Source organism: Phocoena sinus, chromosome 16, assembly GCF_008692025.1.
Source record: "Phocoena sinus isolate mPhoSin1 chromosome 16, mPhoSin1.pri, whole genome shotgun sequence".
Taxonomy (NCBI): Eukaryota; Metazoa; Chordata; class Mammalia; order Artiodactyla; family Phocoenidae; genus Phocoena; species Phocoena sinus.
In genome coordinates, this window is record NC_045778.1 from 6,795,779 (window position 1) to 6,812,647 (window position 16,869).

General features: G+C 34.9%; 1 protein-coding gene across 5 annotated transcripts in view; it reads right to left on the reverse strand.

Annotated features, from left to right (window-relative positions):
- LYST (lysosomal trafficking regulator) overlaps positions 1–16,869 on the reverse strand; it is a 175,665-nt gene that overhangs the window by 57,074 nt on the left and 101,722 nt on the right. For 3 of the 5 annotated variants that reach the window (XR_004346213.1, XR_004346214.1, XR_004346216.1), the window contains exons 29-38: positions 15,926–16,117; positions 14,047–14,222; positions 12,109–12,315; positions 6,788–6,964; positions 6,148–6,224; positions 5,824–6,012; positions 3,816–3,961; positions 3,629–3,728; positions 2,408–2,469; positions 899–954 (exon numbers count right to left, since the gene is read on the reverse strand). Coding sequence is in view for 1 of the 5 variants with exons in the window: in XM_032608455.1 (XP_032464346.1) it covers positions 899–954; positions 2,408–2,469; positions 3,629–3,725; positions 3,816–3,961; positions 5,824–6,012; positions 6,148–6,224; positions 6,788–6,964; positions 12,109–12,315; positions 14,047–14,222; positions 15,926–16,117 (1,379 nt within the window). In the remaining 4 variants the exon portion in view is untranslated. The remainder of the gene's footprint in view (positions 1–898; positions 955–2,407; positions 2,470–3,628; positions 3,729–3,815; positions 3,962–5,823; positions 6,013–6,147; positions 6,225–6,787; positions 6,965–12,108; positions 12,316–14,046; positions 14,223–15,925; positions 16,118–16,869) is intronic. The other 2 variants (XR_004346215.1, XM_032608455.1) reach the window with 1 other exon arrangement.

Genomic DNA, 16,869 nt, shown 5'->3' on the forward strand with positions numbered 1-16,869 from the left:
TTTGGATCCAGAAAAAAAGCTGGTTCATGTATCAACTATTAAATTCTTTGGTTGCTGAAAAGATACATCTTGAAAAATAACGTAACTATATTTTTACTAGCTGGGATAAATACTGTAGTAATTCCTATATGAATGATGAAATAATGCCTACTCAATTTTCGGGGGCTATATTAAATTAATTATTTTTAAACATGATTTGCTTTACAACCAAATTTTATGTTTTCACTCATTAATTTCTTTGAATCAAATATGTATTCACCATTAAACCATACATAATCTTATTTACTTACATCCTTAGCAGTTTGCAGCTTTAGAAGTTCTGAAACAAAGAGCCTTACTTCTGTTACAGGGCTCTCAAAACAATATTTTAATGGCTTGTAAATGAATTCAAATGGATAAAATGCTTTTCTGTACAAAAATGTGAATTGAGTCTGTTTTGGTATTTTTTGATTGATATCAGTATTTCCAGAAGAATAAAAATCATGACTACTAAGCTATGTGAATATCAGGATTACTTAAGTTATTCAATTAGACAATATTTTTCTTTCTTTTTGAAGGCAAATGTACATGATAGTAAACTGGGAGTGGCAGGGAATTTGTTGCTACTGAGGACAGTAGTGAGAAATTGAGTGGACATACACAGAAATAACAGGAGCACTTTAGAATATGACTCAATACTCAGGGCTCTGTGAATCAGACCATGAGCCAGAGGGGATGGCATGGTCTTCTTTTTAAAATTATCTTTAAAAAAAAAGTTGGAATTCAGACAAATTTACACAGAGTACGACAATTAATGAACTCTAACAGTTCTTTCTACAAGCTCTCTGGTTGTATTCAATTTATACATTTTGGGAATTTATCTAGATCCATACAAATGCAAACTTAAGCCTCTACTCACGGAACTTTCAACTGTGTCAGAAGCGTTATCTTCCACAAAATACATTCCACATTTACCTGCAGAAAATAATCGGTATGAGTTTAAAAATGTATATGCACTATTACCTTATATGGTTAAAGGCATGCCTCTGGAGTCAGTTGGACTGAATTTGAATCCCAGAACCCAGAACGAGCTAATACTCAATAAATATTTTTGAAGAGCATCCATGAGATCTTCGGCAAGTTGCTTAACCTCTTTGTACTTTAGCCTCATTATAAAAAGAAGAGGGAGGACTCTATTTCACAGGGTTACTGTGGGAATTAAATTAGAATATATGTAAAATGTTTATTAACAGTGTCTGCCACTTCATGCTAAAAGGTTTAGGCTATTAATTATTACCAGTATTCTTCTTAGGTTACTAGCATATTACTTTGCTTTATTTTGTCATACATTAACTGAAGTCAAGTTATCAACTAAATTTTCTAGCAAAAGAGGAACGCTTAATTATTTTGCTGACTTAAACACTCAATAGGGCAGAAAAGGCCTTACAAGATACTTCCCCAATTTTTCCCGCTTGATAGGCTGTTGTCAATGCATGTCCCTACGTCATGTATCCAAACAGTAGAAACTTCCCTGGGGCTCTGCAGTGGGTGCTGGTCACCTTGAGCACTGGCACGGCTGGCTCAGAGAAAGGCACCAACTCCATCCTTGGGACCATGGCGCTCAGCCCTGGCAAGCTCGAAACTCTGCCTGTCAGGCCTTCGGGGCTATAGCTTTAGCCAACTGCAGCGACTCTCAAATTTGAGGGTGCATCAGAATCTCTGCAGGGTTCATAAAAATGCAGATCGCTGGGCCCCACCCACAGAGTTTCAGATTCAGCAGGTCTGGGCTGGGGCCTGAGAATGCGTATTTCTTAGAAGTTCCTATGTGATGCTGACGCTCCTGATTCGGGGACTGTGCTTTGAGAACAACTGGCCCACAGCGTACAAATTGGTTCTTTAAGGGAATAGAGACTAGAGTGATAAAACCTTATTCCTTCATGTCTTGAGGACAAAGTTTCTCACCAAATGTAACTATCCATGGATCGACAGTCTTGGCCTTTCTCTCAGAAGTACAATAGAGAATATAAATTATGAACAATCTCAAGGTGGATATATTTCATATGCATAGGGGTATCTGTTAAAACAGTAGGCTTATAAGTATACCAATAATTCTTTACTTTAAAAATAAAAATTGATATATAATAAAAGGAATGATTAAATATAAAAATGTATACTCATGAAGAAAGTCAATTTTATAAAAATTAAAATGCTGTTCATGTGCTTTTCAGAGAATAAGACTGTCATTTTTCACATTCGTGAGTCATATACATTATATACAATGTTAAGGCAAAATAACCTAAAGAAAGAGCTTATTTGTTATAGAAAGTTCATCTCATTTAATGGTAGTGTGTCAAAACAATGCTTCAAATTATCTAAGAATAAAATAGGCAGGGTGAATATGTGTAAAAACCTGCAAAATGTGACTTACCTAACAACAATTCACCAGCTGTCTCTCTAGATGGTGCGACGCTGATACATCTTCGATTCACTCTGTCAAAACATATTTAAAATTACTATGATTAAATGTTTTGACCAATTTCAGAGAGTAAAAGCTTTATTTTATCATAGAAGATTTCAGCAACGCAGACTAGAGTTTCAAAAGCATAAAACATCTTGTTAAAATCCACATGAAAAGATCTCATTTATTGACGTTATAATAGAGGAGAAAATAGCAGAAACTTTTAGAAAAGGTGAATAATCCCAACACTCTTATGCAGAATACAGGGATTCCGTTATTTAAAAGAGATTTCAATATTTTATATTTTCCAGTAAATAAGCAAACATTGGTTCATGGCTCTGATACTTCAAACACAGAAAAGAAGCTTAGCATTCTAGGAAAAAGGGGGGATTCAGAGTCAGAAAAGTTCCTCTATTCTTTTTTTTTTTTTTTTTTGCGGTACGCGGGCCTCTCACTGTTGTGGCCCCTCCCGTTGCGGAGCACAGGCTCCGGACGCGCAGGCTCAGCGGCCATGGCTCACGGGCCCAGCCGCTCTGCGGCATGTGGGATCCTCCCAGACCGGGGCACGAACCCGCATCCCCTGCATTGGCAGGCGAACTCTCAACCACTGCACCACCAGGGAAGCCCTCCTTTATTCTTTAGTCAAGTCACTTATCGTTTTTGAGTCTCGCAGTTTTTTATCTATACGATGGGCATCATAACAACCTCGACCACAACAATAATGATAATACTATCAATAGTTACCATACTGACCCACTGAATAGTGCTATGACTTATCTTCCTCATGTAACAGATGAGGAAACTGAGACAGAGAGAGGCTAAGATCAGATGGCTAGTAAGAGGAGGAACTAGGATTTGAACCTTTAATCAACACACTAGATTGCCTCTTGAGATGCCACCAGCAGCGCTATCTATTTCACAGAGTTGTTGGAAAAATCAACTACAAAAATATATGTATGCAACCAAGGGCCAGAGCATGATGACTTAAGTCCAATGAATCCTCCCTAACAAAAATGTCTGTTCTTTTTGGATTCTGGCCATTCAGCTTTGTCTTCTCTTTGAGCCATGTTTGGGATCTTTCCCAAAACCATGGCATTATCTAAAATAAATATTACATAAGCGCAACAATAGACTATTAAAGTCTTTAACACCTTCAACAAAAGAGAAAATGTCTTATGGATTCAAATTTACCTTATAGACTCACTTGCAGCTTTGTCCTTTACAGTAGAAGAGAAAGAAGAATGAGTTTTGTCTTCAAATAGGTAAGAGAGTGGTGGTTTGACCACATCTGCTGAGGAAAAAAGGACATTATTATCTTTGTGTAATGCCCATAGTTAATCTGCTATATTTACATGTTGAGTCAAGAAGCCACTTTCACCTTCTGATTTTTGTCTATCCCTAAGGAGATACTTATTTGGAATAGTTAAGTAACATCTCTGTAAGCGCCTTCTCTCTCGATTTGGCCCTTCTGTTGGATCCAACTGCCATGAAGTTGGATAGTAGATGGGGTCATACCAGACTGCTCTGCAAGTGAAAAGAAAAGATTTTAAGTGGCAACCTGAAGTATTTGTAGTTTAAAAAAAATCATTTTAGAAATCGAATAAATAAATCAAACTGTATCTATTCAATTGAAAAATCCCAACCAGTTATATAATTAGAGTAGGATATGCATACACATTGTACAAAAGAATAACATTAAAAAAAAAAGTATCCTCTGCTCCAGAGTCCCACTGACCCTGCCTCAAGGCAAGCTCTGCTACCAATTTCTTGTATCTATTAAATTTTTAAAAAGATATAGCATGACTACTATGTATGCTTTAGCCATATATTAGACTTAGTATGGTTAACTAAAGAAAAAAATCAATTTTCCAAATTTTCTTCATTTCCCATTTTGCCTATTATCTAATGAAACAAATAAAATGAGTTCACTTTTGTAGTAATCACATTTCTTAACATGTTTTAAAGTAAATTAATATTTTAAATGAAAGGAAATAGAACCATATTAAATACATTTTTAGAAATAGATAAGAGAAAAAAAAAATTACCCTTAATCCCACTACCCCAAACATACCAAAATACTGGTAGTGATTACTTTCTTTCAGTTTTTAAAATTGCAGTTAAAATGATTATGTATACACAGTTCTATATCCCACCTTCTTTCACTGAACACAGTATAGTCTTTATTATTACCATTTTAAGTGGCTAACGTTATATTGAGTGGATGCATAATAACGTATTTAACTCTATTACTATTATTATATATTTAAGTTGTTTCCAATTCATTCACTAACATAAATAATGCAGAGATGAAAACCTTTATGCTTATTGCTTTTCCATATTTTGAATATTTTCCTTAGGACAGAATCACTAAAACAGGGTAACTGGAACTAGAAATAAAATGTTTGTAGGGTTCCTGACACATGTCAAAGTGTACAATGCCACCAAACCTCTGACCAAGGGCTAAGATACATTTCTTCCTGCTGTGGAGATTAGCACCTAAAAATAATTTTTTTTTGTACCATAAAAGGTAAAATACGGTATCTAAAGGTTTTAAATCAGCTTCTAGCAATAGTCAGTATTTTCCCATCTGTTTATTAATTCTATTTGTCTTATGTGAAGAGTATATTCATGTCTTTTGCTTATTCAAACTTTTGGGATCTTGATATTTTATTTTCAAATCTTTATGCATTTTTAAAACCATAAAAGTGTTAACTGTGAAATACTTGCTGAAAATAAACTTTGATGTTTTGTTGTGGCTATGCTTGTTAAATACACTGGAAAATATGAAAGGTCAAAGCCATTAATTTCTTCTTTGTACTTTCTTCAATTGTGTTTGATCTTAAGAAAGTTATCTGTCCATCACCATTGATAAATATCCTATTTTCTTCTACTTTGTAAACTTTTTGAGTTTCGTTCATTTGTTCACCTGGAATTTGCTTTAGTGCACAATGATTAATGTATAATGTTTAGTGCCTCAAAGTCATAATACCAATCAGTTACTTTAATCAAATTCAGAGAATAATACTTTAATTTCCCTCTTTTCCTTATTTGTGATGCATCTTTTTAACTGTGTTATTAAAATCTTAACTAGAAAAAGGTCTATTTCCCAACTATCCTGTTTCAGTGATTTCTCTATTCTTTTGCAAAGATCATATTTTAAAATGAAAGCCAATATATAGATTTTTCTCTCTGGAAGAGCTAATGCCTCTCCCTCTCATTATTTTTTCTCTCCCTAAAAATTAAAAAAAAATATTCTCATAGGATTATTCTTCAAGATGAAATAAATCACAAATGAGTAAACAAAAAATATTTAAACTAATGCGATAATGTTACGAATCTTTACTCTGGAGTGAAAATAACATCAATATATAAAAATTCATGCCTACCTATCATGCGTCAGTTGTTGAATAAGCTCCTGCCAGTGTCTGCTGGCACTCAGATCCACTTTATACATTCCTCTGATGTGCTGGATCACCTTTTTTCTCTCAATTCCTTGGGAAAGAGACACTGCCTGGGTGATATCCGCAGCTATTTTAGATATATCCTTTGATTTTGAATCAAGACGCTGAAAAAGACTAAACAAACAAGATGCCCATAAGTTAAGCATATGTGGAACATTAAAAGTATATCAAAACATGATACTTTAAAAGTATATGTGAAATCTAATGGGTTCCTAAAAGGCACAGCTTTTAGAACACATAAAATCCTACCTTTGCTGATTATTATTAACTGTTTTCTGCCAGTTGGCTTTATTCACATGTTCTTCAGTTTCATATTTCTTTTGTTCCTAAAAGATTTGGATAATAATATATTATATAAAACTTATTATTTACCATTTAACACTGGCACAGAGCTCAACAAACTAAATTTAAAACAAAGTTAACAAAGGAAAAAAATATTGTCCCCACGAGACCAAAATATTAAAATACATTAACCACTTAAATAATGCTATAACTCCCCTTTGTTTCCACACAATTTGGGTCACAGAAATTAGGGTGGAATGGTTAACTAGGGTTGCCAAACCCGATGGGTGTGCATAGTTGCTTGCTTCCTTATTTTGCCTTTTCATTAAAGAACCCAGAACTTAAGGTTGATGATTCAACTTGCTTGTCACTATTAAAATCTTTCCTTCCCTGAAAGCTAGTGACAATGGATAAGCAAGACCACAGAGAATAAAATGCTCCTTAAAACACGCCTATTTGTTCTCTCATAGTAAAAAAGCAATATAAAGTAAAAAGAATCAAATTCATTATCAATAGTACTCTATAACAAAAAAAAAACCTTTCATTCTTCAGTTATATTCAATCAGATATCCTAAGAAAATTGTTTCTTATGCTTTCACTGACTCACCTCTTTAATCACTTTAATAAGGTCTGATTTTGTTGATGCACTGGGGGGGATGCACTTATGACCACATAACTTTAAAGCATTCATAAGCAGCTCTGCTGTGTCTAGTTCTTCTTCAGTCAATTCATCTTCGTGATTATGTATCAACTCTGACAAATACAAAACTAACTTGGCTCCATGCTTTAAAAAAAAGTAACAATTTTTTTAATTAAAATTTTTTTAAAATCATAAAGAATTTTTATTTCTTACATTTAAATTATTTAACAGTAAATTAAATTACATTGCTAGATTTATTTGGTTGGATCTGGTTTAAATAAATCAGCTAAAAAAGACATTTTGGAAACAACTGAAGAAATTGTCAAACGATTATGTGTTGGGTATACGATGACATTACGGTACATGCTAATTTTGTTAGGTATAACAATGTTGTTACGGTTACATAAAAAATGTCTTGAAAAATGTCATGATTACTATAATTTACTTTAAAATACTTCAGAAAAAAGAAATGATGTTAATATGATAAAAATTATTAACAATTGTTAGATCTATGTGATGGTCATATGGTATGCATACAGTATTCACTAGTCTCCATTTTTCTTAGTATGTTTGAAAATTTTCATTGTAAAAGGTAAAGAAAAAGAGAAAGAGAGGAAAAGAAGGAAAGAAGGAAGGAAGGAAGGAGAGGGAGGGAGGGAGGAAGAAAAGAGGAAGGAAAGCAAAGAAGGAAGGAAAAGAAGGAAAGAAGGAAAAAAGCAAGCACACAACCTTTTGGGGAAAGAATTTTGGAGAGGATTTGCTAAAGGAATACAGAAAATAAGCCTGGGATAAAGAAAGATAATTCTTAGTTCTTCTCATAGAACTGAACTGGAAGGAAAACTTTCCTTTAAACCTTAAGGTAAGAGGATTATGCATGATTATTCTTTCTCCTTTAATTTCTGCCTGGGAGAATAAACATTGGAGAAAATTCCAGAACAAAAATGTATCTTTGGATCTGTTTGTAAGCATTCACTATTCCCTAGGGAGAACAAAAGGTGAAAAACTCTAAACCAATAACACGTCATCACTCAGTTCTGTGCATGTCTAGAGAAGGGTTGGTTTAGGCCAATCTTCTATGAACAGACCCTAAAAAGAAAATTAGAGTGTTACTTAAGGTAATGACAATGGTCCTTCCAAGTGTAAACCTAAACCAAACTTTGATTCATGATTTTTTAAGTGGCCCTTTCATGCCACAGATATTACACCTGATGGTTATGTGTACACTATGTATATTTAGACATTAATTTTGCCAACAAGTGAAATATGCATAATTTTACTTTTTAAAAAATTTACATCGATACAAATATCACTGCATTTGGCTTTATGATATTTTAAACTGTGAATAGTCAACAAATGGATTTGGAAACTATTACATTTTGGGTGATATTTAAATTAACACGCTGAATCACATCATGTCATTTCGCAAAAGCATAAGATGAACATATGCAATGATGAAAATAGCAAAGCTCATTTTAATGCAACATTTTAAATTAGTCAGGAGACAGCTGCTACCTGACCAAAAGAGAAAAATGAACAGATGCTCTGCAAGTAAAAGGCCTGAAGAGTTGGCAAATAAAGAGAAATGGTAAATGACTAGAATACTTTCATATGTGTGTCTGAAAGGCAATGTTCTTGATAGAACTCTAAAAAATTTCAGTTTAGTATTCAGTGACATTTAAAAATCATCTTGAAAAACTAGCAGAAATGTTTTTATTCATTCTGAATATCCAAAGAAACACATGATTTTTCTAGACACTGAAGTTGTTTCTAATATCTCATTTTAACATCCTCTGATCAATCATTTATTGGCTGCAGTTCCTGGGACTAGAAAAGGTGTTATTGGAGATACACACACGCGGAGTTATAAGTTATAAGTGATAATGTTGTCATCTTATTTTGAAAATGTTTTACAGATAGATAAAACAAATAAGTAATTATGGTAATGTCATCAGGAATTAAGCTTATCAACATTAATAAAAAGAAATATGAACATAAAATCCAAGAAAATCATGAATTCATGATTTATTTTTCTTCCTAAAAAAATACACAATTCTTAGCTTTGTTCACTAAAAAGGCTGAGAAGAAATGACAACCCAATAGAAATAAACGTACCTAGTCCCTAGCTTTAGAGTCTCTAAATACTATTATCTCATTACAAGGAAATAGGGGCTTCCTGGGGGAAGAGTTTGGCTCCAGGCCCAGGGAAGGAAATGTACAAGATGAGCCTGGGACATTCTTCTGCTCCAGAATGGAAGGAAGTTAATCATATTAACTTGTTAAAAATTAAAAAGGCCATGTTAAAAGGATAAAACAACTTGAATCTACAGAGGTGTTAATCTGAACAGGTGTGAAACTACTTAGTAAATTTATTAAAAAGTACCTGAGTTCATGACAAGACCTCAAAAATAAAATAAAAACAAATACAAAAATTAAAGGTTGCCAGGGCACCAACTTATTATTCTAAAAACAAACAGAGGAAAGAAGCAAGCATTTACCTTGCCTTTCCTACACAGACTATATTTCAGGGTAGCCAAAGAGCTGATAAGGGAATATTCTTCCCAATAGAAGAATCAGAGCTAATAGATGCTGGTGGAATGAGAAATGTAGAGAAATCACTATTTTGCAGCTCCTAATCAAAAAATGGATCCTGGCAGCTGTATGGCTGCTAAAACCATTAGGTTAAAGACTGAGGATGGGGCTTCCCGGTGGCGCAGTGGTTGAGAATCTGCCTGCCAATGCAGAGGACACGGGTTCGGGTCCTGGTCTGGGAAGATCCCACATGCCGCGGAGCAGCTAGGCCCGTGAGCCACAACTACTGAGCCTGCGCGTCTGGAGCCTGTGCCCCGCAACAAGAGAGGCCGCGACAGTGAGAGGCCCGCGCACCGCGATGAAGAGTAGCCCCCGCTTGCCGCAACTAGAGAAAGCCCTCGCACAGAAACGAAGACCCAACACAGCCAATAAATGAATGAATGAATGAATGAATGAATAAATAAATAAGTAAGATTGAACTTCACAACGGATGAATCAGGCTGCTACCATCTCAAAGAGCAGAGCAACCAGACATTCTCTGTCTCCTGCCATGATGTAATGGAAAACGCAAAGCACTCCTGAAGTATTCTTTTAAAAAACCAAGCACAAAGGCAAATATGAAATCAAGAACTGGAATCTAGTCAAGCCTCTAGATCTAGAGCCACAGGATGCAATCAGCCAAATCCAGAATGTGGGAAATTCTACAGAACAAATGACCCAGTGTCACCAACAAATACACGACATTAAAAAAAAAAAAAAGGTTGGGAAGGATAACTGCCAGAATTAAAAAGATGTAGCACACATCAAACAAACGCAGTGTAAGGGCCTTGTTTGGGTCCAGAATCAAGAGAACTATTTAAAAAAATATAAGAAAATTGGGAAAATTTAAACACTGGGTATTAGATGATGATAAGGAATTATTGTTACAATCACAGAGAGTGATAAGTTAAAACAAAGTCCTAACAGTCTGAGACACATACTGAAGTATTTACAGGTAAAATGATTTGATATCTGACATTTGTTTCAAAATACTACAAAGAAAAATTAAAGCTGCGTAATGTCATGTGGGGTTCTTTTTCTGATTTCTCCCAACTTTTAGGTATGTTTGCATGTTGCCATAATAAACCTTAAAAAAACTATCAGATAGAGTTCTTTGGTCTTGAGGTGGAGAGGAGGTTATTCTAGTGATTCAAGCATAAGGGGTGAAAGTGTAAACTAGGATGGGTGGGCAGACTATAGAGAAAGGCAGGACTAGACAAATAACTGGCCTTGGTAATAAAATGGATTCAAGAGAGAAGAAAGTCAACTGTGGTTCCAATGTTTCCAGCCGAAAGCAGTAAGGATACCACCAACAGAAATGGAGCAGTAGAGATGGGAGGCTGGTAGGAGAGGACTGGGAACATCAGGGCTGGATTCAGAGCAACGGCAGCTTTGCTAAGTATAAAACAATGAAAGAACATCTCTTTGAATTCTCCACAGAAGGAAACTATGGGCTAGGCACGCTTCTGCCTTGGGAAGGGAAGACAATGCCCCTAGTGCACCTGAGAGAGTCTCAATACCGGAAAGAGCACCTAAAAGTATCACTTCAAATCTCTAACCTTTTGGTTCTTAGTATGATAAATCTGAGTTTCCCAGGGATATATAAGGGATACCTGTCCTTTCTTAAATATCATCTAATACTTTATTTATAGGGGTATAATTTACATTCAATAAAGCATATAGACATTAAATGTTCATTTCTACGAGTTCTGACAACTGCATACGCCCATGTAACCACTACCCAGACTAAGATACAGCACATTTTTATCATCCCAGGCAGTTTCCTTATGCCCCTTTCCAATCAACTCCCCTTCTCACTGCCCCTCTCCTTACAGAGACAACTACTGCTTGATTCTATGACCATATCTTAATTTTGCCTGTTCTTGGGCTTCATATGAATAGAATCACAGAATGTCTACTCTTTTGTGCTTGGCTGTCCCTTTCACCAACACAATGATTTTGAGCTTCAACCACACTGGTGGGTGTATCAGTAGTCTGTTCCTTTTTATTGCTTGTATAGTAGTCTATTGTATAAATATATCACAACTTAGTTACACATTCTCCCACTGACAGACACTTGGGTTATTTCCCGTTTTTGGCTATTAGTAAAAAGGCTGCCATGGATATTCTTCTACTAGTCTTTTTATGGACATATGTTTTAATTTCTCTTAGGTAAATACCTAAAAATGGAATTTTAGGGTCACAGGTTAAGGGTATGCTCAATTTTATAAGAAACTGCTGAACAGCTGTCTAGAATGGCTGTACCATTTAAATTCTCCATCTATTAGTAGTTAAGTGATAGAATTTATAGACTTTAAAATTCTTTAAGTATTTTGAGTTTATCATTCCAGATGATCAACAAATATATTTTGTTTTAACTTACTATAAATATTTTTGAAATATGTTATATGTACTGTTGTTCGAGCTATTCACTATAGATGTTTCATGGATAATATAATGCTTAAAAAAGTCTCCAAACAGTTCTTAAAGAAAACATTTCAAGATTTAGTAACAAACTACAAAGGGTCTTATAAGAACTCAGATACAGAACTTCTTAAACCCTGGAAAAGGAAATGGGGAATAAACAGAGAGGTCAAATTGACTCTGGTAAAGAGCATCTGAAGAAAGACCTCAGAAAATATTTATCTGGTAAGAAAACTAATTTTTGGTGTTTTATATTTGACCAATAGTTTTTACTTATGAAGTACGGGGGTACTTACTTGCAGGGATGGGCTAAGACAGTCTCGTAGTATTTCCTGATGATTTGGTTCACGAACTATTTCAAAAATTTGCTTTCTCTCATGTGAAGGGTGGGCTGGTGACAAAATATGCACGAGCAGTCTCCCAAGCTGCATTCGGAAGGTTTCCTTACAAGACCATAAGATTTTAGCCCACTGCTGTCCGGAACCACTGGCTTTACTTGAACTCTTAAATTAAAACAGAAATGAATTAGGATCAAACTTCTTAAGCAATAATATCCTAACCTCAACACAGTCCTAAAAATCACAGAACATGTTTTACTCCAGAATTTTTTAAACAGTTGAAATTAGAAAGACATATACATCCATACAAATGGGGTTTAAAAGAGATGGATGTACACCAGTGTTTACAGCAGCATTGTTCAAAATAGCCAAAAGGTAGAAACAATCCAAATACCCACTGATGGATGAATGGATAAACAAAATGTGGTATATACACAGAATGGAATACTGTTCAGCCTTAAAAAGGAAGTTCTGATACATGCTTCAGTATGAATGAACTTAAAAACATTTTACTAAAATGAATCATGAAATAAGCCACATACAAAAAAGACAAATATTATATTAAATATTGTATGATAACTTATATGAGGTATCTAGAAAGTCAAAGTCAACGTATCTAGAAAGTCAAAGTCATAGAGACAAAGCAGAGTAGTGGTTTATCGGGGCTGGGGGAGGGGCTAATGGGGAGTTACTATTTCATGGGTACAGAGTTTCAGTTTGGGATAATGGAAAAAGTTCTGGGGATGGATAGTGGTAATGGCTGCACAACAGCGTGAATGGATTTAAGGTCACTGATATGTACACTTAAATAGCAAAATTTATGTTATGTATATTTTACCACAATTTTAAAAAGGAGAGACAAAGAAGTTAAAGTCCTAAGCCGCTTAAAGAAATTACCTAGGGCTTGGAAATTTTAAAAGGAAAAAAAAAAAGAACCATCAAAGAATAGTGGTAGATAAGCCTACATTGATTTTGCAATATAAAAGAGAAAGGATTCATAATAAAGACTTGAATTAGTACTAAAACATTGAGTATAATTGTCACAAATTAAGAACTGCATGTAAATTGACCATCAATATCCCCTAACAAATAACCAAATAAGTTGTTTTGATTGTGGTCCCACTAAGGCTAACCCAATCCTGATCAAATATCCTGCATCCTGCATCCTGCAAACTGGAATCGGTACATTTTAGAGTTTATTCTGAGTTTGGGAAATGGCTCTCCAATTACTCCTAGTCCTAAGGGCTCTGTGTGAATGATTCAGTTCTAAGTGGAACCGGCAGACAACAAAATCTAGTTTAGATTTAAGAGATTGGCAGAATCACGATTTATGAGTTCTGCTAGAATTAGATTAGCCTTTGGGATCTACGGAGTGTACTGACCAATTTGTTCCCTATGGTCAATTGTAAGTGGCCCACAGAACCCTAAGTGAGCTGATGATAAATGGAGCCTGATGCTTGTCAGTATTCTCTGTGTCACTTTGAAGGTGTTGGATATGCTTAAGGCAACATCTACACTTCATAATTATTCATAATAATAATAATTCTAGAGTAGGTAGCTATAAATAAAGTCCGTTAAAAACAGGTTATTAGTTTAAACCTCATAGTAATCATCAGATTCCTACTCTTTTCTGATGCTGATCTTATTTACAAAATTACAACATTAGAAAATGGTTGTTGGGTTACAGACTTAAAAACAATGCTGTATGAAGTGACTCCTTTTCGAAAGGGTAAATTAGCAATACATTTTACTCTGTTATTAACATTCAAGTTGTCTGAGTTTCAGAAAATGCTGTGAAAGTGTAGGAATATGATTTTGAAAACATATAATACAGACGCATAAAACCCCTGATCCTTTTCACTGAATGAACATTTCCCATGTAATTAATTTACTTACAGTAGATACTTTGAAGCCTTCTACCAGATATGTGAACATTTCTTTCTGAAATGGATTGAAAGCAGGCTGTTCATGATAAATATTTTCTTCAGAAATTTCAGTCTGGGAAACTGAGGTCTTGCTTTGAGGTGCATTTTCTGGAGTACTCAAAATGTCAATAATGTCTGGATTAAACTCTTTGAATTAAAAGACGAATAAAAAATTAGTCAAATCAAGTCAAAAAGTTAGTCAAATTTGAATTAGTCAAATCACTAGCCATAACAAATGATAATGATGCTGGCAAAAATATTCTATGTAATTTCTGATTCTGTTGTCACAATATAAATGTGTAGTAGGTGCATTAGATGTAGAAAATACAAAATACTAGAGAAAATGAATTCACCTAAGACAATGTAGAAATTTAAACATACATAAGTCACGCAGTTCTAAATTAAAGATTTATTTTACTAATGAAGATGAATTAAACTGAAAAATTATAAAAGTCATAAAGGTTTTTGTACAAATTAAACATAAAGACCATGTGATATTTACATTAGACAGATGTGCAGACCTGTTTCACTGGACATGCTATCCCATCAAATGCCATGCATGTGATAAAAATGGTTCAATTTCACAGTTTACCCTGGAGGCTGGTTGTCCCAAACATAAATTAGAAAAGTTAAAAAAAAAAAACAAAAAACCTCGCGTGTCACTTGAACGTTTTTTAGAATTTTGACTTATCTATAGTGTTTTTGAGTATATTTCTCTGCATAGCTTTTCAGTGGTTTCCGTAGGTATTAACGTTTATACATAAATATATAAATCATTTAGCCCCTGTAGAAACGTACATTAAAACCACAAGGCTATCCCCCTATATTACCTATCAGAATGGCTGAAATTAAAAACAGTGAAACTCCTGATGCTGGTAAAGACGTGAAGAGAACTGGACCACTCACACATTGCTGGTAGGGATATAAAGTTACTGCCACTCCAGAAAAGTCTGGCAGTTCCTTAACAAGAACAAAACACACATCCACCGTACAGCCTAGAAACTGCACTCTTGGACTTTTATCCCAGAAAAGGAAAGCCCCACGTTCACATGAAAACTTTTACGTAAATGTTTATAGCAGCTAGCTTTATTTGTAATAACCCCAAACTGAAAAACACCCAGATCAATTTTCTACAGGTAAATGACTAAACTGTGACATCTATGCTATGGACTACTCCTCACCAAAACCAAAAAGGGAACAAACTATTGATACATGCAACAACTAGGATGACTCTACAGAGAATTACGCTGAGTGAAAAAAGCCAGTCCTACACAAGGCTGCGTACTGTATGATTCCATTTATTTAGCATGCTTGAAATGATGAAAATATAGAAATGGAGAACAGATTGATAGTTGCCAGGGACTGAGGAAGGGATGGGGGTGGTAGGAAGATGGGTGTGGTGCTAAAAGGCAACATATAGATTCTTATGGTGATGGAAATGTTCTTTTTCTTGACTGTATCGATGTCAATATCCTGGTACTGATACTGGACTATAGTTTTGCAAGATCCATCAGGGGAAACTGGGTAAAGGGTACACAGGATCTCTGTAATACTTCCTAATAACTGCATGTGAACCTATGATTATCTCAAAGAAAAGTTTAAAAAAATATATTGGAGGTGCTGTACTATTTTAAACTTCAATGGTCAGTCTAGGCCAGCATTTAACATATTAAAAAGTGGAATTTTATTCAAGGCTATTAGTTCCAAATGAGAGATTCTTTTACTAGTGTGGATGCTAACAATGAAAGTATAATGCTGTTAAAAAATTTGAAACCTAGTCAGTTCTCTCTTAAATTATTTTCCTTTTAGTTCAATATCTGAGTAAGAACATATTTATTCTCTAGTCCTACCTTGATAAATAATCCTGTTAACTGCTAAAATGGTGAGCCGCTGCAGTCTCTGTGCAAGCTCTGTTTCGGTTGCCTGGACAGGATTCTCCTGGCTCATTCTCCGTTGCATCATCATATGAAGTTCATCACTTGCTACTGAACGCATTTTCATCAGAAGAGAGTCAGTTTGAGCAAGGGGAAATTTTCGAGGACCTTCAAGTATATGAATGAAAACGTCAAATGCCAGAGCTAACAAGGACCAAAGAAACTATTTCTGCTGTAACTTTTTGATTATCAGACCATGAAAAGAACCTTATTTAATTCAAAGGTAATTTATACAAAGGAAAGAGAGTGATTAAGAGAACGTATGTTTTCCCTCTTTGAAGAAGTGCAACAGTACCTCTGATGTCAAATTCCTAAACAAGAATGTTGAAGCCTGTGACATAGCTTAGTAGGGTGGATATCATTTGGCAAAATTTTAGTCCTCTGAAAAACTCGAACTGTTAGAAGGGTGTGTGTGTGTGTATATATATATATATATACACACACACATACAGTTCAGAATGCTTTGACAAAATATTTTCAAATACTGTTTCACTTCCTTGTATTCCAAAATAATCAACAGATTTTTAAAGCACATCACATTTTAGCATGAACATTACTATTTCTGGGTAATTAACATTGCTGGATTTTATAAATTAGTTTTGAAAAGTGTATATAGTGACATAGTAGAAATCAGCCAAATAAAGCGAAGAAAGAGCCCAGATATTAAAGTGATTTGGAACATATGCATCACGTGGGATTCAATCCTCAAAAGCATTTCCCGAGAAATGTTTCCTCAGGTTAAAGAGGCAGGAATGGGGTTCCTGCATCGTTACTGCACCTGCTCTGAAAGGCACCACACAGGGAGCGGATCCAGGAGAAAAGGAGGGGACTGAGTCTTGATTTAATGGACTGAAGGAGAA